Raw genomic sequence first — 24,166 nt, 5'->3', positions numbered from 1 at the left:
GTGGTCATCTGCTCTGACTGACCGAGCGAGCCTCCCCATGTCAACATGTGGCTGGGACGCTCCGTCCATGGGAAAGTGTCCATGGAAGGGCTCCAGCCCTGACGCCACTGCCTGGGGAACTTGCTGAGCCGAAGCCACAGGAATTGGACACAATGAAGACCACCCAGCATCTGGACAGGCTGTTCCCTATGGATTAGCAGACATCATTTTCCAAACCAAATAAATTTTATTAGTTGTTGAGGGAGAACATGCTATCACAAGTAAAAGCCAGAGGCAGGGAGAGCAGGCGTGTGTGTGGAGCCCTGCCCTGGGCAGCGGGGGGACAGGCAGTCCTCGCAGAGCCCAGCCCTGTCAGAAGCAGCGCTTTATGGCCGCACCACGTGCCAAGGACCCTGTCCTCCAGTCTCCCCTGAACGCAACTCTTGTGGAAAGAGTGAGATGGGACACACAGGGCAGCTAAGAGTGGATTCTGTGGGGGGACGCATCCCCAGAGAAGTCAGATACGGGCAGAACCGGGCAAGGGCACGAACATTGAACCGAAAAGTCAGGATTCTGTATGACTGCTGTGGTGGGTGAGGAATGACAGGCCTGGATTGTGTGCTCAGCTCAATGTATGAACTGGTCAATTGGTCTTTTATTACTCAGTATCTCACAGAAACAGCAAAGATAACTGAGCAAACTCCTCAGGAAATTCAGGGTTTTTTTTTTTTTTTTTTGAGTACATTTTGACAGAGGGATTATTTTAACCATGAAAATTGTGTTCTAATCTTCTTGGAAAAATATGAAGTGTTTTAACCTTCTATTTCTATGCCTAACCTTTACTTTAACAAAGACCAGGATCATAAGCATCCATATATAATGAAATTAAAGTATGCGTTCTTATTTCCAAGAGTTACATCTGAAAATAGGAAACGCTCTACTAGGAATTACTTCCTCTGAACGCACTGGAAGCCCATCGGCAGTTTCAACTTGCTCGTTTTCCAAAAGCTATAATCCATGAGAATTCATCTGAAGACAGAGAGGGCTCACCGGGAGAGCCAAGAAATTCAAAACAAGGATACAGCAAGCCCTTAGGAGTACGACTGCCTAAAGCCCACGGGTGGAAAAGACAGCAAACACTCCTTGAAGATTGCAGACGTACACCTGAACGAACGCAGACGCATGTGCTCTTGGACAAGTGGACAGAGAAGATTAACTCTATCAAAATGCCAGCTCTCCTGGACTTAATTTCTTTATACCTAGCATGAATCTTCTCACATATAGCTTCAGCCGTCTTTCCTGGAGCTAGACAAACTGATTTCAAGGCTTATTTGAAAGATACAACAAGTAGTAACAATGAAAATGGAAAGAGAATTAGATTCTACCATTTAAACAAAATGGTAGTGAGGCATGAGCATGTAACAGATCAAAGAACCAGAACAGAAAATAAGAAAATAGGCTCAATGGTATAAAAATTGAGTTTACGATCAAGGTAGTGCCTTAGATACAGGCCAGTTGGTAATGAGGTGCTCCCATCGTAACATACTCAAGCTGGTGGAAATGCTCTGTAACCTGCCAATACAAACAACCTCACTATGTGCTTTTAACTTTTTATTTGGCTTATGTATTTGAAGGGCACAGAGAAATCTGTCATGTGCTGGTTTCCTTCCCTAGTGCTCTCACAGCCAGGGCTGGGTCTTCCCTGGGTGGCAGGGATCCAAGGACCAACCATCACCTGCTACCTCTCAGGCGTGCGCTGCAGCACGCTGCACTGCAGGTGGAGCCAGGGCTGGACCCCAGGCTCCCAGAGGGGATAAAGGCATGCCAGTCACATCCTAAGCACCAACGCCTAGGCCAAGCGCCTCCTGTGAGAGGAGGACTTTCTCATTCCACAGCCGCTTTTTTTTTGTTTTATAAGTTGGGTCACTTTGCTAACTTCTTAAAAAGTATGTTTCAAATGCACAAATGTAAACAAACACTAGAAAAGATGAAAGTGACAACATTTCAGAGAATTCTCCAACTCCTAAGGCACCAGACATTCCTCACGAGGAATAAAGCAAAAATTTGAGGTGCGGGTGGGGTGGGCATTGAGCTTCCTGGTTAAGACGCCTCTTGTGACAGTCCCATCCACTGTCAGAGCGCCTGGGTTCCAGCGCCAGCTCTGCTCCGGGTTTTGGCTTCCTGCTGAAACACACTGCGGCAGCACAGGGTTTCGGGTCCCAGCCTCAGGCTGGCCCCAGTCCTGGCTGCGGCAGACATTCATGGAGTGAGTGAGAGGAAGAAAGCGCCTCTCGCCCCAGTCCCAGCTGCGGCAGACATTCGGGGAGTGAGTAAGCAGATGAAAGCGCTTCTCGCCCCAGTCCCGGCTACAGCAGACATTGGGGAGTGAATGAGCAGATGAAAGCGCCTCTCGCCCCAGTCCCAGCTGCGGCAGACATTCGGGGAGTGAGTAAGCAGATGAAAGCGCCTCTCGCCCCAGTCCCGGCTACAGCAGACATTCGGGGAGTGAATGAGCAGATGAAAGCGCCTCTCGCCCCAGTCCCGGCTACAGCAGACATTCGGGGAGTGAATGAGCAGATGAAAGCGCCTCTCGCCGTGTTTCTCCTCTCCTCTGTGTCTTTCTAACTCTCAAAATGTGTTTTACAGATGCCAGGGTTATCCTCCCCTGGGCTTGCAGATACAAAGTTATCACCTTAACACACCAACCATGCACATACAATCTGAACCAAAACGAGTTATGTGGTGTAAATATGTGTGATAAATTAATAGACTTGCTGTGTTCCTTGTAGCTGTCTAGTAAGAGCAACAATTAATCACGGAAGATCTTTTTTATATGAAACTTGACCACACACATAGCTGGTACAGAAATACTTGAAGTACTGAATAACTGTTTTGAATCTCATGGATTTTTCTGAAACAACTGTGCTGATGTTTGCTCTGATCATGTAAAAATAAGTGGGTATGTCTGGGCCTCACAGAAATCACAGATGTGGGCCTGGCATAATAGCCTCGTGGCCAAAACCTTGCCCTTCAAGTGCTGGCATCCCATATAGGCACCTGTTCGTATCCTGGCTGCTCTACTTCCCAGCCAGCTCACTGCTCGTGACCTGGAAAAGCAGTACAGGACAGCCCAAAGCCTTGGGACCCTGCACTTGCATGGGAGACCTGGAGGAAGTTCCTGGCTTCTGATCAGCTCAGGTCCAGCCATTGAGGCCACTTGGGGAGCAAACCAGTGAATAGAAGATCTTTCTCTCTGTCTCTCCTTCTCTCGGTAAATCTTGATAACAATAAAGAAATTAATAAATCTTAAAAAAAAAGAGGGTCCAGTGCAATAGCGTAGCAGTTAAGGTCCTCGCCTTGAATGTGCCGGGATCCCATATGGGCACTGGTTCTAATCCCGGTGGCCCCACTTCCCATCCAGCTCCCTGCTTGTGGCCTGGGAAAGCAGTTGAGGATGGCCCAAAACCTTGGGACCCTGCACCCGTGTGGGAAACCCGGAGGAGGCTCCTGGCTTCAGATCGGCACAGCACTGGCCGTTGCGTTCACTTGGGGAATGAATCATCGGATGGAAGATCTTCCTCCCTGTCTCTCCTCTCTGTATATCTGCCTTTCCAATAAAAAAAAATAATAAATAAATCTTTAAAAAAAAAGCAATCACCGATGGGAACAGGTGCACCTGTTTTCCTCACTGCTGCATCCCCACGGGCTAGCACTGCTTTCATGTCAGAATGTCTGAGGAGATGGTAGAAACACTGACTGTGCTGAGCGGACGCCCTGGAGAACAGCGAGCTTTTAACAATCTATTCTGGGGGGCAGTGCTGTGACGCAGAGGGCTAAGCTGCCACTTGCGCCACTAGCACTCCATAGCCGAATGCTGGGTCAAGCTTTGGCTTAATCGGCTTTCCATCTGTCTTCCTGTTAAAGTGCCTGGGAAGACAGCAGAGAACAGTCCAAATTCCCCGTGTCCCTGGGCCTCAGGCGGGAGACCCGGATGGAGGTCTTGGTTCCTAGCTTCATGCTGTAGCCATTTGTAGCAGTGAGCCAATACACGGAGGGTGGCTGTCTCTGGCTCACTCCCTTTCTAATAAATAAACAGATGTTTAAAAAAATATCCTGCATGGCAATCATTACTTGTGCTTCAAAACTAAAAACAATTAAATGAATGACTTAGCAGACAAGTTATACTTAGACATGTGGTATATACTTTTTCTAGCAGAGTGACAAGGCTTACCTAAAAAAGAAATGATATTATTGGCGACCCATTATACATTTGGCTTTTAGGGAGAAATTAAAAATCTTGAAAAATTCGTGTCTACTTACATGAGGTTGCCAGGTTTGTGATATTTAAAAGACATCCCAGAGAAGACTGGTGGTGATGGATCCAAACATAAAGCAATATTGCAATGTTCGGAAGAACTTCATACTTCAGGGACTAAGCTTCTCCAAATGAGGCAGGCAGGATGCTACGAAGTCACGCACGTGCGAAGAAGTGCGTGAGGAGACAGGGCAGGCTGCTGCGCTCAGCTCCAGAGGATGCGGCTCCACAGCAGCAGCCAGCCTGTCAAACCCGACCATCCTCACACTCCGGTGAGGTGTCAAGGCAGGTTACCCACAATTATTTGACATGAGGCTAGAACACGCCTGCCTTGTCCAGCTCTCCATCTCAGGGAGGCTGGATTTCTTTAGATGCTTTCACCGAAACAATATATCCCGCCAGACAGAACACCCCATTCAGACGCAGGAATCCAGCTGCCTCAGGCAGACAAGGAGGGTTTTTTTTTTTATGTAAAAGCAATACCATCTGGTCAGACAGTGAGTTTTTTTTTTTTTTTTTTTTGCCTTGGAGAATCATTGCTTTTCATAAAAACATACTATTTATGTTAATAAGTAATCCATATTTTTAAATGAAATAATAGACATTTTAAAAAGTCTTTAACTTTGAATATGGTAAATCTCGATAGGTATGTATAGTCCACCTAAACAAAAAATTTGAGATCCTTAATACATTTTAAACGTGTAAAAAGAATACTGAGATCAAGAAGTTTGAAAATGGGTAACATTAATGTTGTAGACAACATGTTGAATGACAGGATAAAAGGACATCACTTACTCTAAAAGGGCCTCATTTACAGCTTCCAGGAATTCAGGACAGAGGACTTCCTGAGGTTCATGTCCATGGTAGACAAGCAAGGCCTCCACCAGGGGTTCAAAATCCGGCAGAGTGATAAGCGGGATGCAGACTTGTGACAGGGCCAGTACTCGGTCAGGGGCCATTCTGCAGAAGAAATAAGAACGTTACCCAAACCAGAGAGCCACACCTAATAAAGACATGCGGCCTCCAGCTGGCAAGGCCGCCGGCCTATCAATTCCCTCTTCCATTCTTGCTGGAACTCAAACTGGTGCTCATGCAAGATGCCAGCATTGCGGGTGGTGGTTCTACCCGCTACACCACAATGCCAGTCCTAATCTGGCACGTTTTTAAAAACCCAGTTTTATTTTCATCAACTTTCAGGTATGACTAAATAGTGAAGCAGTTCCTTGAAGTTTATGAACTGCAGTAGCCCATTTTGTGATTTCCAGAGGGAACCACTTTCAGTGATCAACTCTTTAGAATGTGCCACACAAATGACAACATCAGGGAGACACCTAGAATGCTATGGAGAACAAGGAGTACCGCTGGAGGGAGCATGCGGACACACACAACCGCTTTGGAGAATGTTTGTAGCACCGGCTGTAAGTTCTTCTGAGAGGTTAAAGAGACTTCAACAGAACTCTTTGCAAAAGTTATAGTTTATTTAGCCATGTATCATTACAGGAATGAGTAAATAAATCATAGTTTATTTACAGAAGACAAAGTTATATCACAGCTAAAAATTAATGAACTAAAGCTACATCATCTAAACACACGTCAGACATAATGAGGGACCGGCATTAGTGGCAAACAGGTAAAGCAGATACTGTGATTCGGCTATTTAGGGAGTGAACCAGCAGATGGAAGATGTCTGTATGCGTGTGTGTGTGTGTGTGTGTGTGTGTGTGTAACTGTTTCTTACAAGTAAAAACACATGAGTGATGCAAGTTGCAAAAAGATATAATATGTCATTACTACGCCAAGTTCTAAAACATGTACAATAATACACACTAGGGGCCCAGCATGGTGGCCTAGCACTGGGCCTGCGGTCTCCTGCTCTAGTCCCAGCTCTCCTGGGCTTTTCTCAGCAGCTGCAGCCACTTACTCCACTTAAGTCATGAACCCACAGTCATCCATGAGCTTTTGCTGCTGATATGTTGGTATCCTTTTAAGATGTTCTTAATAGCATCTGGACTGATGCAGCCTTTCCAGGAAGTTTTCCATTTACTTTTCCCAGATCTGTCAGAGGAAGAACCATTTATGGCAGCCATATCCTTGCAAAAAGTATTTCTCGGGCTCGGCAGCGTGGCCTAGTGGCTAAGGTCCTCGCCTTGATCCCATATGGCTGCTTGTTCTAATCCCGGCAGCTCTACTTCCTCTCTATCTCTCCTCCTCTCAGTACATCTGACTTTGTAATAAAAATAAAATAAATTTAAAAAAAAAAGTATTTCTCAAGTAATAAGAGATAGAAATGAAAGTTACTCCTTGGAGCAAGGGCCACAGAATGAATGCTGTGTTAACGGGCATGAAAACTGTGGTCATCTCATTGTATATCACCAACAGAGCAGGAAGATTTGGAAAAGAGCACTTTGCTAAGCGGAAGGCTTCCACTGCTCAGTAAACCGTGTTGTAAGCAGATATACTGCCACCCAGGCCTTGTTGTTCCAGTTACAGGACACAGGGAAGTAGAATCAGTCTAATTCTTAAGGGTCCTGGACTTTCCACAACAGTAGTGAGTACTGGCTTCCACCAGCTGCAGCAGCCTGCACTTCCAAGCTTTGCCCTTGGGCAGTGACTCCCCTCCCCAGCTGGGAATGTCTTAGATAGCATCCTCAACTGTAAGGCTCATTTTTTTACCCTGAACATTTTAGTGATGAGCTCAGCGACGTCATCGGGACGAGCTTCTGCGACTTCCATCAGCACATGCTGCCTCACCTCATGTCAATTGTTCTGCAGGTGGTTTCTTTCCTTCAACTTCATGAACCAAGCTCTGCTAGTTCCACATTTTCTGCAGCCTCCTCACCACTCTAAGGCCTCATGGAACTCAAGACACAGAAGGCTCTGCCCTGCACTAGGCTTTGACTTACAGGAACATTGTGGCTGGTATGATCTTTTGTCTAGACCTTTAACACTTTCTCTGTATTAGCGATAAGACTATTTCACTTTCTTATTATTCATGTGTTCAGTAGCTGCAATCACATCTTACACAGCACAAGAGGCCTAGCCTTTGGCCTGCTGTGATCGCCAGCACATCTGCCTCCCGAAGCAGCCATTTCTCCCTTGGGATTTAAGGTGACTCTTTTATTTCACTTGAACAATGAGAAGCCTTTGTAGTGATGCACTTGGTCCAATTTCAAAATCGGAACTCACAGAACAGGAAGATCCAAGATGACAGAACAGGAGCAAGAAGAGATAGGGAGAGAAAGAGAGACAGAGAGAGAGAGGGAGGGAGGAAGATAAAGGAAAAAAGAATAAAAGAATGAACAGGTGGTGACAGGGGCAGTTAGAACACACACATTTAGAGTAACTTCGTATGGATGTAATTCATGGCAGCCCAAAACAATTACAATATTAACATCACACATCACAGATCATTAAAACACATATAATAACAATGAGGATGTTTAAAATGTCTAATAATTGGGCTCGGCAGCATGGCCTAGTGGCTAAGGTCCTCGCCTTGATCCCATATGGCCGCTGGTTCTAATCCCGGCAGCTCCACTTCCTCTCTATCTCTCCTCCTCTCAGTATATCTGACTTTGTAATAAAAATAAAATAAATCTTTAAAAAAAATAAAACGTCTAATAATTACCGGTATATGACAGAGAGACACAGGTAGGTCTCTGTTGGTGGAAAAACGACACGTATAGATATGTTCGACACAGGGCCACCACCAAACTGTGAATGTGCGAAAAACGCAACATCTGTAAAGCACAATAAAATGAGATACGCTTGGAGCTCAACTTTTAAAAACTAAGTAAAATACCAAAAATGAAACATTAAAATTCATGATTAGTCATTTCCTCTATCAGGTTCTTATATCAATTCATTAAAAACAATCATAAACTAGAGGATGGGAGATCTGTCTCTTGCTCTCTTTGCCTTTCATATAAGATAAAAATAAAATTTTAAAAGAAATAAAAATAAAAACCCAGCACCTGGAACTCAGTCGGGGTCTCCCCTGTCACTGGTAAGGACTCATGCTCGGGGGCGCATGGATGGGAACCTGTATGGGAAGCAGAAGTGATACTAGAACCCAGACCTTCCAATCTGGGTTTGGGCATCCCAACACAGCCATAGCTCCCCTTCTCGTCTTTATCACTTCCACCAGAAGATAAGAGTTCAGGAAAACACTCACACTTGTCTGATCACAGCTGGGAGGTGTGCTGGACAGCAGGTCTGCCCTTTAGAGGTCGGAACCTGTATTTCTGCCAGTTTATGTCATTTGGGGGACAGGTTCATCTGCCTCCTAACTCTTCTTTGAGGATGGTTGTTTTTCAAAACAACATGGACAAACTGCCTGGCACATGGCAAGGCCCACCGAAGGAGATCCGTGGAGTGACCTAGTTGGCAACAGCAGTAGGAACTGAAGTGGTAATTAACCTGGTTCACAGTTTAGGGAATTCTTAGTCAAAGCCAATCTGTGATATGATTAGTAATCTTTAAAAAGATTTGTTTATTTGAAAGAGTTACGGACAGGAGGAGAGACAGAGAGGCCTATTTCCCATTCCACTGGTTCACTCCCTACATGGCCGCAACAACCAGGGCTGAGCCAGATTGGAGCCGGGAGCCTGGTATTCCATAGGAGTTACCCACATGGGTACAGTGCCCAAGGACTTGATCCATCTTCTGTGGCTCTCCCAGGTGCATTATCAGGGAGTTGGATCAGAAGCACAACAGCCAGGATTTAAACCAGCAACATATACGATGGTGGTGTGGTAGGTTATGACCTAACTCATTTCATTACATGGCCAATCCTGGTGAATTTTTAAAAATTATTTATTAGAGACAAAGAATGTGGAGAGAGAATATGTGTGGAAGCAGGGAGGGAAGGAGATAGGGAGAGAAAGAGAGAGAGAGACAGCGCTGTCCTCGATTGCTTTCCCAGGCCACAGGCAGGGAGGTGGATGGGTAGAGCAGCCGCCAGATACAAACTGGCACCATTTGGGATCCCAGCACGTGCAAGGTGAGAGATTTAGACCTAGGGCCACCACACCGAGCTGCTTCCCTGAATTTGTAAAGCTCTTCACTGAAATGATCAAGAATGACTAAACTCTGCGATGCTTGTGCTAGTAGAACGTCCCCTAGACATCTGGCACGTTCCTAATTTGCTTTATTGAATGAGTCTGAAATGAGGGTGACCATATAATCTTTCAAATTTTCTTTAATAATTTTCTAATTCACCAATATATCTTCTCCCAGAGACCCTTCTGAATGTGTTGAGTCCATATATGGGTTTAAGGAAAAGCTAATCTCTTTGAGTTCATTTATATTTATCATAGACTGAATTTAAAAAATAAATTTGATGTCCAAATGCTTTTGAGTAACTTTAATGAGCTTTTAAAGTCCTATTTTTCAGACTTAAATGAAAAAGTTCTCTTTGTCAATCCATAAAAGAACCTGGGACTCATAAAAGTGTTTGAGAGATTGAGAACCCTAAAGTCCAAAGCTGTCCAGGGAATTACAAGCACATCCTCCTGCCCTGAGAAACTGGTTTGACGGCATCAGGTACAAGAATGGGATAGTGATAAACTGGACAGCTGATACAGGCAGTTGCCAAACATGTGGAGACTTTAAAAAGCTCATGGAAAAATGAAATTAAAACAGGACAATGTTGGTGCAAAAAAAATCCTAACTCACAGGATCTTCAGAAAGTTCATGTAAAAAACATGTCTTAGGAAAAAACATGTCTTAGGGGATGGCAAGTTAAGCCTCTACTTGTGACAGTAGCATCTCATATGGGCGTTGTTTTGAATCCTAACTGTTCCACTGCTGATCCAGCGCCCTGCTAACACGTCTAGAAAAGGAATGTAGGATGGCTCAAGTGCTTGATCCCAGCACCTGTGCGGGAGACCCAGGAGAAGCTCTGGGCCCTTAGCTTCGGCTTGGCCCAGCCCTCTGCTTTTGAAAAAAAAAAAATCTTCAAAACAAACAATCCCCTCAAAAAAGAGCATGGTTTAAATATTTTTTACCCCAATGATTATTATGTAGTTCTATGAATTTTCTGAAGTTATCTGAGAGTTGCTATCATGTGCCCTAATACTGACTCTCTCCTACACAGCAGAGGGCACAATTTAAAACTGGAATCAGAGCACGGCAGAGTGGGGCTAACAGTCCTCTGCTACGTGCTTCCCTCCGGAACATTCTATGTGTGAAGCTGGGTTCTGTCAGTTCCTTTCCTTTCACTGGTATGATTTCAAATGTTCAAGCAGCCGAAAGCCTCCAACTTTAAAGCATATAAACAATGCTGCTTTCATGCTCTTTTCCTTCCCCTAGAGAGCATTTATCTGTGGGTTTTCCCTCCTGCTTTTTAACCACTTGAGCATTTAAAGTTCATTTTGAAAAAGTCAAAAAGCCTCATTGGCAACATGGAAACTGGTCTCATAATTTCAGATGTATAGACCGTCAAAGGAACAAAAAAATGCAGAAAATTGATGCAGTTTCCTTTCTCATTATTTTTAAGAGGCCTGATAAATAGTCTTGTCATGGCGTTTAAAATAGTTTCACTTGCCACCAAGTAAAATCAACAATTTAATGACTGAATGTTTAACTTCTCTCCTCTGTGTGTTACAAACCATCTAGCAGGAGTGACACTTTGAGCACTGACAGTTTATCCTGTAGTTCCATGGTATGCTGCAGACGGCTCGAAAGGTACAGGACAGCCACACAGCACAGATGTTTCCAGCAGGAAATGGTTACCATCAAGCCTTGTGCAGTTGGATTCTTGTGCAGAAATCATTTGGAAGTGCTGCTTGCTGGCAAATAGTCAAGCCCAAATGTTTAGCATAATCCAGTTTGGAAAGTGTTACATAACCCTCTCTGCTTGGAGCTGGATCCCACACTCTGCTAAGTCTCAGATCACAGAGGAGATGTGAAATCTGTGAACAACTCGAGTTGTTGGGGCTATCGGTGGCCTGCCTGCACTGTGCTGGGCTCAAGAACCACCTAAGTTGACATGAGACTACAATTTTTCAGGCAAATTACCTTGGACCTTTTCATCTTGAGCAAAATGATCTGCAGCCATGCACTCTGACGCTTGCAAATTGCCCTAGGTGGCACAGTTGTCTTTCTGACCCATCCAGTGAGGCTGCCTCTCTTCATTCTCTTTCAGGATATGCAGGTGGGGCGAGGGGAGAGGCTGCATTAAGTGTGTGTTTTAGGGAGCAGGATTTTAAAGCCAAGGCAGGAGGGCGGAAGGCCAAGTGCCTGCCTCCTCACTCCTAATGTGTATGTGTACAGGCAACTTTGGGGCAACTTTCAGCTTTACAAACGTACATACTGCTCTGACTCTATGCAAAACATCCTACTAGGTTCTGGGCAAAACAACCACATGCAAAGTATCTGCCAACACATAAACACACCCTACTCTGCCTCTCTTATCTCAGCGAATAAGCTCAGTCACTACAAAATTTTAAGACATTTAAAACTCAAGCCAAAGGCCAGCGCTGTGCATGTTAAACCTTCACCTGTGGTACTGGAATTCCACATGGGCACTGGTTCGATTCTTAGCTGCTTCACTTTTGACCCTAACATGCCTGGAAAAGCAGAGGAAGACGACCCAAGCGGTTGGAGCCCTGCATCTATGCGGGAGACCCAGAAGCAGCTCCAGGCTTCAGCTTGGCCCAGTCCAGGGTTTTTGTAATGATTTGGGCAGTTAACCTGGGGAGGGAAGATCTCTCTCTGTCCCCCCCATAATCCTACCTCTCAAATTTAAAAGTCTTAAAAAAAGCTCAAGCTAAATATTATTAACAACTTAGATTTCAGGCTAGAAATCTACTAATGATAGATCTAAAACCATCTTTCTTGCTGGTGAGTTATAAAAACCATAAAAGGCAAATGCTAGAGATCTCTGTCGTTTAAGAAGGCATTAGAGAACAAGAAAAACCTTGGGACAACTCCAACAAAAAAGTTTATGCCCATGGGAATTTTACTATTGATTATCAAAAAATAACATAACTAAGCTAATAACAGTATAGGAGGCTTCAATGAAAATTAAAATCTTCAGTGGAATTCCACGGCGCTACCTCATACGTTCAAATGTAGTACAGGGTAGAACTGCTTCACCTTCAGCAAACATAAGAATCACCTAGAAAGATGTTTAAAAATGGATGCCTTGGCCTCAGCCCAATGGTGCAGATGTAGCCGATTCTGGGGTCTCTGACAAGCAGATTCAATGTAGAGAACTTGGTAAGACTCTCAGGACTAAAAGGCGAGCTTCATGAAGAACAGCAGTTCACATCATCTAGTCAAGAGAACAGGTAATGAAATGCAACCCAAGGGAGCGAATACAGTGAGAGCCAAGCAGCCAAATGTCCTAGCATTCACTTTATACCCTCAGCTGCTGCTTAGTGGGAGCATTTTCATGAATATATAATACTGTAAAACAAGAATGATTTCTGGTGACCTAGGCACTGCAAGCAAGGTTTTTAATAGTAGGTAGCTGGACTCTGAAAGGAAAAAGTCCAAAAAGTTTGAAACAGAGAACTACTATGAAAGCTAAAAGATATTTTGGAGGTAGAATCAAAAAGCAGAGAGAGTCAAGAACCTTGCAGCCACCAAGACAGTCTGTTGGGCGACTACAGTAACAGCAGCCAGCTGGCCACGTACTCTTCCCTCTCATCCACCACATCTCCAACAGGAACGGGGCGAAGGTCTTGGAGTGGAAGCAGGCACCAAAAGGCCAGCACCCCCCAGGAGACCTGGGAGTGCTCTAGCTCCCAGAACACACCTCATTCACAAGTCCAGCTAGCACAGCGTCCCATGGGAGGCCAGCTACAAGGAACACAGCACTGAGGACAGGGCCATGGGGTGAATTTCAGATTCACTGAGACGCTTTCTCCCAAGTGCTGTGTCTTTTCACTCATCTCCCAAGAGCAGCATGCTCTTTTTTTTTTCAGAGAAAGATTATAAAATTTTTATTTTTTACACCCAGCCTCCCAACCATTCCAGGGTCCCCAATGTGGGGCATGCTCTGAGGGTACTGTTCAAGTGGTTTTGATAGTTCAACAGTTCTGAGTGGCTTCCAATCTCACCACTCCAAGCACAACGAAATCTCTCCAGAATCCGCTGGCTGACACAGTCCACCCTAGAGTTTCCGTTTTCCAAGGTATTCACTGCCAACACTTGCCAATTCGTTCTGTCCTCTGTCATGGTACCAGGTGTCCTCTGCAGGTTCCAATGTACTGCCATATCCTCCATGTGCAACTGGCTATGCTGTCTGTTTTGTCTAAGGCACTGAGGAGGCCCAGCTCTGACATAAGCACTCCACGGTCAGATCATGGAACCTGCAATTTTCTCCATGGTTGGAGTTCTGAGTCCAGTGGTTCAGTTGGGGGATCTCCAAAGAAACCTCATCTGAGGTATGCGCAGACCTGATTCTTGTGTTTGCCAATACAAGATCCAGCACAGTCTGTTGCCCAATCAGCCTATGTGCACACTGGCGGTTGCAACTGCTGGGTCAGTTCTGTCTCTAGCCCTGTGCTCTATGCAAACCTATGGATGTTGTAGCCCCAGCCCAGTCTCACCCACTATACATCTGGCCATGTAAATCAGTGGGAACTGCAGCCTAGTTGGGATGACCTGCAATAAGCCCCACCAGGCCCACCCCTACCCTGGTTCCTATGCTTGCCAGTATGTACAGCAGACTGGTCCAGGCTATCCCACATACCATTCAGCTCTTGTGCATGTCAATGAGCACTGAAGCCTAGTTCAACCCAACCAGCCCCACTATCCAGCCACACACATCCCGGCGGGTGCCATTCCCTCTAGCCATGCCTGCTCCAGTCCTGGTTCTCATGCTCACCCGTCCGAGTAGCAACCCAAAAGGGAAGGGCTCATTGTTTCCCTAGTGGGCCCACTCCCACATCTTGCACTCTCCAGGTGGTTCTGCAGTTTAACTTGACAGAATTTGCCCCCTGTGTCAGGATCTGCCAACTGATGCTGTGGCAAAGCCCAACCAACCCACACTCACTTTGGCTTACGCATGCATCAGTAGAAAGCCAGCCTGGCTTCCCCTGATCCAGTTCACATGAGGCCAACAAGTGTTGTAGCCCTGCCCAATGTGGTCTGCCCCAAATCCCAGCTCTCACACTCATCAGCTGAAGCAGTAGTCCAGCAAAGAAGCTCATGCATCCCCCTTACTGTGTTTCCTCCCTACCCCTGGGTCTCATGTATGCTGGTTGAGCACTTCAGCCCATTCTGGCATGGCCTGCCTCACCTCAGCATTTGCCAGTAGGTGCTGTAGCCTGGCCTGGTGCCATCCTCAGTTCCAGCTCATGCTGGAGAGAGCTACAGCCTAGCCCAGCCCAGCCCAAGCTGCCCCCAGTCCCGTAATATAAACTGGTTGGTATTGCAGCCTGATCCAGCCTGATTCACACACCATTCTGGCTCTTGGATTTGCCAGAGGGTGATATGAACTGACCTAGACTAGCTCATCCCGGACTTGAAAGAGGAGAGACAGACAGGAAGCTCTGTCCAATGGTTCACTCCCCAAGCGGCCGCAATGGCTGGAGCTGAGCCAATCTGAAGCCAGGAGCCAGGCCTAAGATGGACATTTTAAGTCCTTGAAAAGTCTTCTAATCCACGAACACAGGATTTTTATTTATTTGTGTCTTTTAAAATTCCTTTCAGTAATGTTTGAAGGTTTTCAGTGATTTTCTTCTTTGCTTAATTAGCTTAATTCCTAAAGATTCTATTGTCTTGATGCTATTCTAAGTGGGATTATTTTTCTAAATTTACTTTTGGATGTTCTCTGTTACTTTACAGAAACACAACTTTTTAAAAAAATACGTGTATTGGGCCCGACACAATAACCTATTGGCTAAAGTCCTTGCCTTGCACGTGCTAGGATCCCATATGGATGCTGATTCTAATTCCAGAAGCCCCGCTTCCCATCCAGCTCCCTGCTTGTGGCCTGGGAAAGCAGTCGAGGACAGCCCAAAGCCTTGGGACTCTATAGCTGCATGGGACCCGGAAGAGGCTCCTGGCTTTGAATTGATGCAACTCTGATCATTGTGGCCCCTTGAGGAATGAATCATAAGATGGAAGATCTTCCTCTCTGTCTTTCCTCTCTGCATATCGGACTTTCCAACAAAAATAAATCTAAATAAATAAATAAAAACTTAAATATTACATCCACCAATTTTGCAGAATTAGTTGCTCAGTTCTCTTTGGGAAAATTTTGAACAGAAATGTAACTACTTCTTCCCTTCCAGTCTGAAGGTCCTTTATTTGTTTATTCATCTATTTATTGCTCCCTGGCTCTGGTAAAGACTTCTAGTACTCTACTGAACACAAGTGAGGAGGGGGGGGGGAACATCACTGGAAATACATGACTTATTTCTCCACTACATGCACACAGACATGTTCATTCTGATAGCTTCATAATGGGATTAAAAGCTGTGCTCTGTGTGTGTCTAAGTTTAAGCTTCCAATTGGTTTACATGACCACATTCTATTTTATTACTGGTCTTTAGTTTGGGTAACTGTAAAGTACTGGCATTTGCTATTATTTTGTTACTGGCATCTCTCTCAAATTCTTTTAAAAATTATTTTCTTTGTTTAAAAGGCAGAGTTACAGAGGGTGGGCCAGATGGGAGTCAGAGGATTGTTTCAGGTCTCCCACGTGAGTGACAGGTGCCCACATTCTTTGGCCATCTTTTGCTGCTTCACCAGGCACAGTAGCAGGGAGCTGGATTTGGAAGTAGAGCATCCTGGACTTGAACCAGAGCCCATATGAAGTGGCAACATTGCTGACGATGGCTTTACCAACAATGCCACAACATCAACTTCTCTCCCTTCAATCCTACCAATAAAAGCTTTATATGTTCTGGGTATCTTCTATTAAGTATATATATATATGGCTACTATAACATCCTTCCTGATGAACTGACCTTTTAACCATTATATATTGGTTTCTTTTGTGAGTTTTCCAATTCAAGAAGTTACCCCATCTATTCGTGAAAGCGTGTATGCGCACACACGCACACACACACCTTTTTCCTATTTTCTACCTTCAGACTATAGATACTTTCCATGACCGCATATAATTAGGTATTATCTCCCTGTGCATTTAGCCATTGTCTTCTGAATGGGGAGTCTACTCTGTTTATTTAATGACTGATAGAGAAGGAATTCTCATTTTGTTGATAGTTTTCCGTGTGTTATACAGGAACTTCGTTCCTCTCTGCAGCCATCTTTTGTGTTGCACTGGTTTGACAGTGACATGCTTCAATTTCCTTTTCATTTTCCTTGTACACCTCCTATAGATCTACAAGCACTTTGTTTTGTGGATTACATAACCTTCTTACAGTTACATCAACCAACCTTAAATTGACAACAACTTCAATTCCCTACAAAAACCTTTCACTCCTATAACATCCCTGCTTTGTTATCAAAATCACAAATCATGTTTTTATATTTTGTGTCATTGATAGTTTTCTAGTGACTGTTTTTTATCTTTCAAGTCCTGTAACAGAATTTAAAGTGGTTTGTGCACACCACCATTAGAGTATTACAGGATCTCGTGTTTGTCTACATATTTACCTTCCTGGAGAGTTTATTTGTGTGCTTTCATGTTGCCATCCAGTACCTTTTAATTCCAACTTGAGGGATGCCTTTGGGCAATCATTCTATAATGCAGGTCTTGTGGTGATGAACTCCCTTAGGTTTTATTTATCTGGAAGATCTTTCTTTCTCCTCCAATTCTCATGGGCGGTTTGGCCAGCGTTTTTGGTTGAACAGTTTTTCCTCCACCCTCAGCTCAACACTTTTGCATATATTGCAACACCCTCCCTGGCCTGAAATGTTTCTGCTGATAAGCTTAAAGGAGCTCCCTTTTATGTGACAAGTCACTTTTTTTCTCACTGCTTTCAAGATGTTGTCATTTTTAACTTCTGACAGTTTGATTATAATGTGTCTTGGTATGGGCCTCCTTGTGTTAATCTTAGCTAAAGAACTTTGAGCTTCACAAATTAGGACACTGAATTCCTTTTCCATGCATGGGAAGTTTTATCATTATTTCTTCAAATAAGCACATTCTGCTTTTTCTCTTTTCCTTGCTCCCATAGTATGATGTTGCTGCACAAGTCCTTTAGGCTTCCTTCATTTTTCTTAATTCTTTTCTTTCTCTTTCTCGTCTTTCTACTTAATTTTAATTTCTGCTTCTGATTTGGCATTTTAAAGATCACTTGACTTTCCATTTTTTGATTCTTTCTTCACTGCTTCAAAACTGCTGTTGAAAGCCGGGAGTGGATTTTGAACATTATTCTGTTCCTGAGGTATACAATTTGTTTGGCTTCATTTTTGGATTATTGTCTTGATTTCATTGATGTTTTCCTGTACAGCACTGAAATTTCTTTTGAGCTATCACTGCAGCTTCTCAGGGCCTGCCTTAGGGGGAAACCATAGTCGAGAACAGAGCCAGTAAGGAACTTGTGTGCTCCAAGATGGGATGTGGGAGTCTTCAGTCTTCACTGCTAGGACAAATGTTCACCCCAGTCACCACTTCCCTGGGGTTGGGTTCTAGAAACTTACTTTGATCCTTTGTTTAGGCCTTGCTTCACTGTTTCTTCATGTGTTATGTTACTCTGGCTGTGCTTTGTGCATTTAAAAAAATATTTATTTTTACTTGAAAGCAGATTTACAGAGAAAGAAGGAGAGACAAAAAAAATCTTCCTTGGTTCACCCCCAAGATGGTCTGAAGCCAGAAGCTAGGCACATCTTCCAAGTTTCTCAGGTGGGTACAGGGGTCAAAGCCCTGGGCCACCCTTCGCTGCTTTCCCAGGCACATCAGCACGGAGCTGGATAGGAAGTGGAGCAGCCAGGACTCAAACTGGTGCCCACATGGAATACTGGAACTACAGATGCTGTTAGCTCTGCTTTGGTGCATTTACCAAGTCACCACTCTGTCTTTATGCAAGGCTTCACACAAAAAAAGAACTTCAGCAGTTAGTTCAGCTGAACATGCCAAGCTTTTTTCAGATTTGTACATGTAATTTCCCAAATAGAGAGTTTTATGTCAGTTTCTGTAAGAGCTCGTAGTTTCTTGGGCACAGCATGATGGCTCAGTGGTGAAATCCTTGCCTTGTAAGGATCAGGATCTCATAATGGCCATCGATTCATGTCCCAGCTGCCCTGCTTCCCACCCAGCTCCCTGCTTGTGGCCTGGGAAAGCAGTGGAGGATGGGCCAAGGCCTTGGGACTCTGCACTTGCATGGGAGACCTGGAAGAAGCTCCTGGCTCCTGGCTTCATATTGGCTCAGCTCTGGCCATTGTGGCCACTTGGGAAGTGAACTGGTGGATGGAAGGTTTTCCTCTCTTTCTCTTCTCCGCTCTGTAAATCTGACCTGCCTTTTCAATAAACATAAATAAAATCTTGAAGAGCCTGTACTTGCTTGCTCCCTCTGGTGTTTTGCAGATGGTCTGATACTGCATTAAACACTGAACTTTATTTTGTTCTTGATGGTGCTTAGGCATGCAACACATGCCAGATCCCCTTCAGCACAGATTCACACACAGCAGAAAGCACCTGAGACGGTGAAACATTGGATATACACTCTACTCTTACGTCTTCTTCCAAGAAAAGTTTTTTTTTCTCTCAATCTTGCTAAACTATGCCAACTTTGGGGGAAGGTATTGTGATTGTTTTATTTGAAAGAGTCACAGAGAGATAGGGAGAGAAGGATAAAGGGAGAGATCTTTCATCTACTGGTTCACTCCCTAAATGGCCACAATGGCTGCAGCTGGGCCAAGATGGAAGCCAGGAGCCAGGAGCTCTCCTCAGCTCTCCCATGTGGGTGGTGGGGGTTTAGGTCCTCGAGCCATCTTCTGCTGCACTCTAGGCACTGTGGCCAGGAGCTGGGTCCCAAGTGCAACAGCCAGGGTGTGAAGCAGTGGCCACATGGGATGCTGGCATTGCAGGGGGTGGTTTAACTTGCTACACAATGCCAAGCCCTCCAAGTAGTTTCTTAACCACTTTCCAAATTCTCTCTGCAGCACTGCAGCTTGAGGCACAGTATGATCAATTCCTTTTCAGTTAGGTCTGTAATTTCATTTTAAGGATATGTCATTTATTGTTCACATATTCATGAGTTGATGGTGATAAGGGTTTCTCTTCCCTTTTTGTCTATTATGAGTAATGCTGTAAACATTTGCATATAAATACCTATGTGTTTATTAGCATCTGTATACATTTTTGCTGAAATGTATATTCCAAGAGAGGGTAGTGGGAGGGAAAGAGGGAGAAGAGGAGGGAAGGAGACAGAGAGAGTGAGGAAGAGACATGTGTTTAGTATTCAGTTTGGGCTGGTCCTTTGGGTGGTTTCTGATTTTGAACCCTACAATTAAAGTAGTTCTGACTATCTACATATTAGACCTGGCCAACACCTATGTTTTCACTTTGTTTGGAGCCAACACTCAAGAGTAGAACTGGGATGTTGTATGGTGACTGAACTCTGTAACAAACTGTCATGCTATTTACCAAAGTGGTTTCTCCATTTCACATTTTCACAATGTATGAGTGAATCACACACTTTCTCCCATAAATGCCAGCAAAGCATTTGAAATTTTAGTCACTTGAAAGTATGTCATAGTATCAAATTTGACCTTCTCTTGGTTAATTTTTTTATTGTGTTAAAACATAAATAACGTAATAGTTATTCTTTAACCATTTCTAAGTGGTAACCATTCAGTGACATTAAATCCTTTGGTGGGTTATCCACCCACCACTGTTATCTATACCAAAGGTTTTCATCAGTCTCAACATGAACATTTAAACCATTAAATAACTCCCCATTCTTTACTCCAGCCCCTTATCGACCCTCACTCAGCTTTCTGTTTCTGTGAACTGCCTTTTCCAAGGGCCTCATGTGTGCAGGATGGTAACTGCTATGGTTGTTTTACTACCATGAGGATTTTCAAGACTACCCACATTCTCGCATAGATCAAACCCCCATTTTTTTTTATGGCCAAGTAGTGCCCCAATGTATATATGTAAATACATATATCACATTTTGCTTGTCTATTCATATACTGATGAACACTCTGAGTTGTTTCCATCTTCTAGCTACAGTGTCAAATGAACACTGCTATGTAGATAGCTGCTTGAATTACTGTTTTCAATTCTTTTGAATACAAAGCTAGGTTGTACAGTGATTTTTTTGGTTTGCTAAATTGTTTTCCACAGTGAATGTGACATTTATTATTTTAATTTTTTCTTTATATGGTTAATATCATTGTCATAGATATTTTTGCTTCACTATTAATAAATGTGACATTTATTATTTTAATTTTTTTCCTAATAACTCATTGTATATTCTGGATTTTAAGCTCTTTCCAGATATATTAATTGTAAGATATTTCACCATCTCTTTGTTTTCCTGACAGTATCCCTCAATTACAAAATTCTTAATTTACATAATGTGCAAGTATTCTATTTTAATTTGTTGTTTGTTCTTTAAATGTTGTATCTAAAAAAAGTCATTACCAATTTGGATGTCATGAACATTTTCCCTAATGCTTTCTTCAAAGAATTTGTTGTTCAGCTGCAACAGATTCCTAGCGCCTGGGCGACAAAGACCATTTACGATAAGTTTTAACTGGCAAAAGCTTTACAAAAAGATCACAAAGTCTCTTCGTTCCTGGATTCTCCTGGTTAATGATTTGTTAAAAATGAAATGGGCACCAATAAAAACAACCCTGAATTCTTCCACAGAGTGAAGAGCCATTTGAAACGTGATTAATTGCCTTTTAATTTGTCTGAATCTATTTGATTTGTTTAGTCTAGATCTCGGAATATTGTGTTTCTTAAAATAGATCACATGTGCACGTCAAGTATCTGTTGCCTTATAAATATGCCCCCCACGTCTACACACACACACGTGCGCACTAGTGCACACATACAAGCACACACAGAGCAGGGGTGTGGGGAGGGCAGGCAGCCGTGGGCTGCTGAGAGCATACTGCACATTCAGGCACCTTCTCCTCCTACACAAGCAGGCAGCCAGGGGAAACCTAAAAGCGTCTCTTTGTTTTGTCTCCCTTCCACGCACATGCGGGGCTCTTTAGCTAATGGGTGCACAAAAGACACTGCATGATTTACTTACTTCTCCTGGGGGTTGAGGGAATACTAAGACAGAAAGTGAAAAAATTCACCAGTTTGCCACCTATTTTACTGAAATAATCTCGCCACGCAGAACATAACCTTAACTACGAAAATGCATTTCCTATGAATTAGACAAGATTTTTCCTCACAACGGAACTGATACATTTTGAAATTCGAGAAGTGGGATGTTTAGTTTAACACCTACCGCCTTTGAGTGTTAAATCCATTAAGATGATTCTCTCTGAGTTCCGACACTAATGATAAAACCAGCTGTAAAACAAAATCAGTTGCAGGTTAACTCCCACTGCAAACAGGATTACATCAGTTCTATTTTTCTTGGGGTGAGTGATATTTCCGCTGAGATCCTCCCCCTGCCCCCAGCCCGATCTCTCCTTAGGTTTCACTTTGTCCAGAGGAAAAGAAAGCAGCCCAAGTCACATTTACTAATAAGTGGGATTTTCTGTCTTATGGTCGCTAATTTCCTAAGAATGAAAGCCAACCCCATTCAAAACTGAACATGTTAAAAGTTTATTTCTTCTTTCCTGGGTCCTTATTTTCCAAATTGCTTCTCCTGCACCAAGTCTCCAAAAAACCAGGATTGTTAACAACCTCTAGAAATTTCGTAACGTTTTTAAAAGAGCTATGCAAACATAATAAATTAAAATATCTTGAATTTGGCTAGAATTTAAGGGAAGCAAAGACAGCTTAAAGACTAAGATGTAAATAGGTAATACTATTTACAAGGCTACTTAGTGAATTTTTTGCTTTGCTTTAACATCAAATTCTAATCACATTATTTTAAACACAAGATTTGTTCAACAGTACAAGACTGTGTTTAAACTAGAACAAAAGCTGTTCTAACAAAAACCTTGGGAGTGAGTGAGATGCATTACGAGAGAGGGGTCGACCGGTGGGTTGACTGGAACCTTCCTGGGTTTCCTCCTCCTTTCCCATGACCTCCTATCTCACATTTCTTCCTTACATGGCCATAGCACACCCAAGGTAAGAAGAGATAAACAAAGAAAAGTTAAACACCCTCACGGAGGAGTGAAATATTTCCATTTATCCTTTTTACTGATGGTACGTTCAGCAATGAAAATCTCAATACTAATAAATTTAAAATACTCACATTTCTAAGCAAACCAGGATAGCAATCTACAGGCTCATACCCAAGGCCTTGAGCAAAAAGACCAACTTCCTTTATGTTCAAACTGAATGCTGAAAGTATATGAAATAACAAACTCTGAAAAACACAAACAGAAAGAAAAAGGTCAATTTTTTTGCATTTCAACTCGAATGTCTGTTACATAGAACTCTGAAAATCTGAATCATGTGTAAATGGAGTAGTTTCTATGAAACCAATAATTTCAATTTGTCCAACTACCCAGTTCTTTTTGAACAAGTTTAAACCAGAAATAAGTTAGAACATTAAAAATAATTGAATTTAAATGTGAATAGTGAGGCAAAAATAATACCTATGACAATGATATCAACCATATAAAGAATAGTATTTTTCTGTTTTTACAGTGCAGCATGGAGCTAGTGCTACGGTAGAGTAGGTTAAGCTGCAGCCTGCAGTGCCAGACTGAGAGCTGAGTACTCCACTGCCAATCTAGCTCTCTCCTTATTAAGCCTGGGAAAGCAGTGGAGGACAACCTAAGTGCTTGGGCCCTGCACCCATGTGGGAGTCCCAGATGAAGCTGCTGGCTCCTGGCTTTAGTCTGGCCCTACCCTGGCAATTGCAGCCATCTGGGGGAGTGAATCAACTTAGCCATCTTCCACTGCTTTCCCAGGCACGTTAGCAGAGAGCCAAATGGAAAGTGAAGCAGCCAGGACCCAAACTGTGGCTCCTGAGGGATGCTCGCCTCACAGGAGGTGGCCAACCTGCTGTGCTACAGCTCTGACTCAGCAGCCAGAGCCTTTGGTGTATCTGCCATACAGCTGGGCCCTGCGCTCAGAGAGGTCCAGTGCTCACACAGACATGTTAAGCAGCAGGACAGGATGAGCTTTCTGGCTCGTACCCAAGCACAGTGGCACTGCAAGCCATTACAAGGCTTATAAGGGGTTTAGGGCAACATTTAAAACGGTTACAAAACTAAATGAAAAAAAGGATGCATAATTCTAAAACCAAAAATTATCTCATCTCTTTGATAAGAAAAATAATACAAAGTGTGGGTGAAAAAATGATAGGTGACAGCAGCCCCAGCGGCCGACAGTCTCAGGGCAGTGCCCGCCGTGAGTGCATGCGCAGACACACGCAGACAGGTGCAGATATGCGCAGACATGCAGACAGGCGCAGACAGGTGCAGACACGCGCAGACACGCGCAGACACGCGCAGACAGCCCCTGGGTTGGCCCTTCTTCCGATTCCAGCATGCTTTCCAGTTTCTTACAATACGCAAATGTACTGCTTCTATAATCAATAAAAACATTCTCTTAAATACTGAGTTATTTCGTAAAAATTAAGTAAGCTTTATGGAAATAATCCACATGCCACAAAATTTAACCCCTTTTAAGTGAAAATTCAGTGCTTTTTAAACATATTCACAGGACAGTTATTTTATAATTTTTAAAAAGTCACACACTGTGTTTTGCAATTAAACAATCATGAGATGTGATGAATTTGCACACATATATAAAATGTACACCTGTTTGTATGCTAGTGAATTCACACACAAATACGTGGAGATGACAGTATAAACCAAGGAGAAGTCTAAGGATATTTCAATCAAGAA

The 24,166-nt window shown here is 43.5% G+C and overlaps 1 protein-coding gene across 1 annotated transcript in view; it reads right to left on the bottom strand.

The window, feature by feature from the left end:
* The window catches only part of FANCC (FA complementation group C), a 212,376-nt gene that overhangs the window by 36,151 nt on the left and 152,059 nt on the right, over positions 1 to 24,166 (bottom strand). Inside the window, exons 5-7 of the mRNA XM_058657361.1 lie at positions 22,561 to 22,674; positions 21,637 to 21,701; positions 5,090 to 5,254 (exon numbers count right to left, since the gene is read on the bottom strand). Of these exons, the coding sequence (XP_058513344.1) occupies positions 5,090 to 5,254; positions 21,637 to 21,701; positions 22,561 to 22,674 (344 nt within the window). The remainder of the gene's footprint in view (positions 1 to 5,089; positions 5,255 to 21,636; positions 21,702 to 22,560; positions 22,675 to 24,166) is intronic.

This window comes from Ochotona princeps, chromosome 31 (assembly GCF_030435755.1).
Source record: "Ochotona princeps isolate mOchPri1 chromosome 31, mOchPri1.hap1, whole genome shotgun sequence".
NCBI lineage: Eukaryota > Metazoa > Chordata > Mammalia > Lagomorpha > Ochotonidae > Ochotona > Ochotona princeps.
The sequence above is the reverse complement of the archived record's forward strand: the minus strand, read 5'-3'. Positions and strand labels throughout refer to the sequence as shown.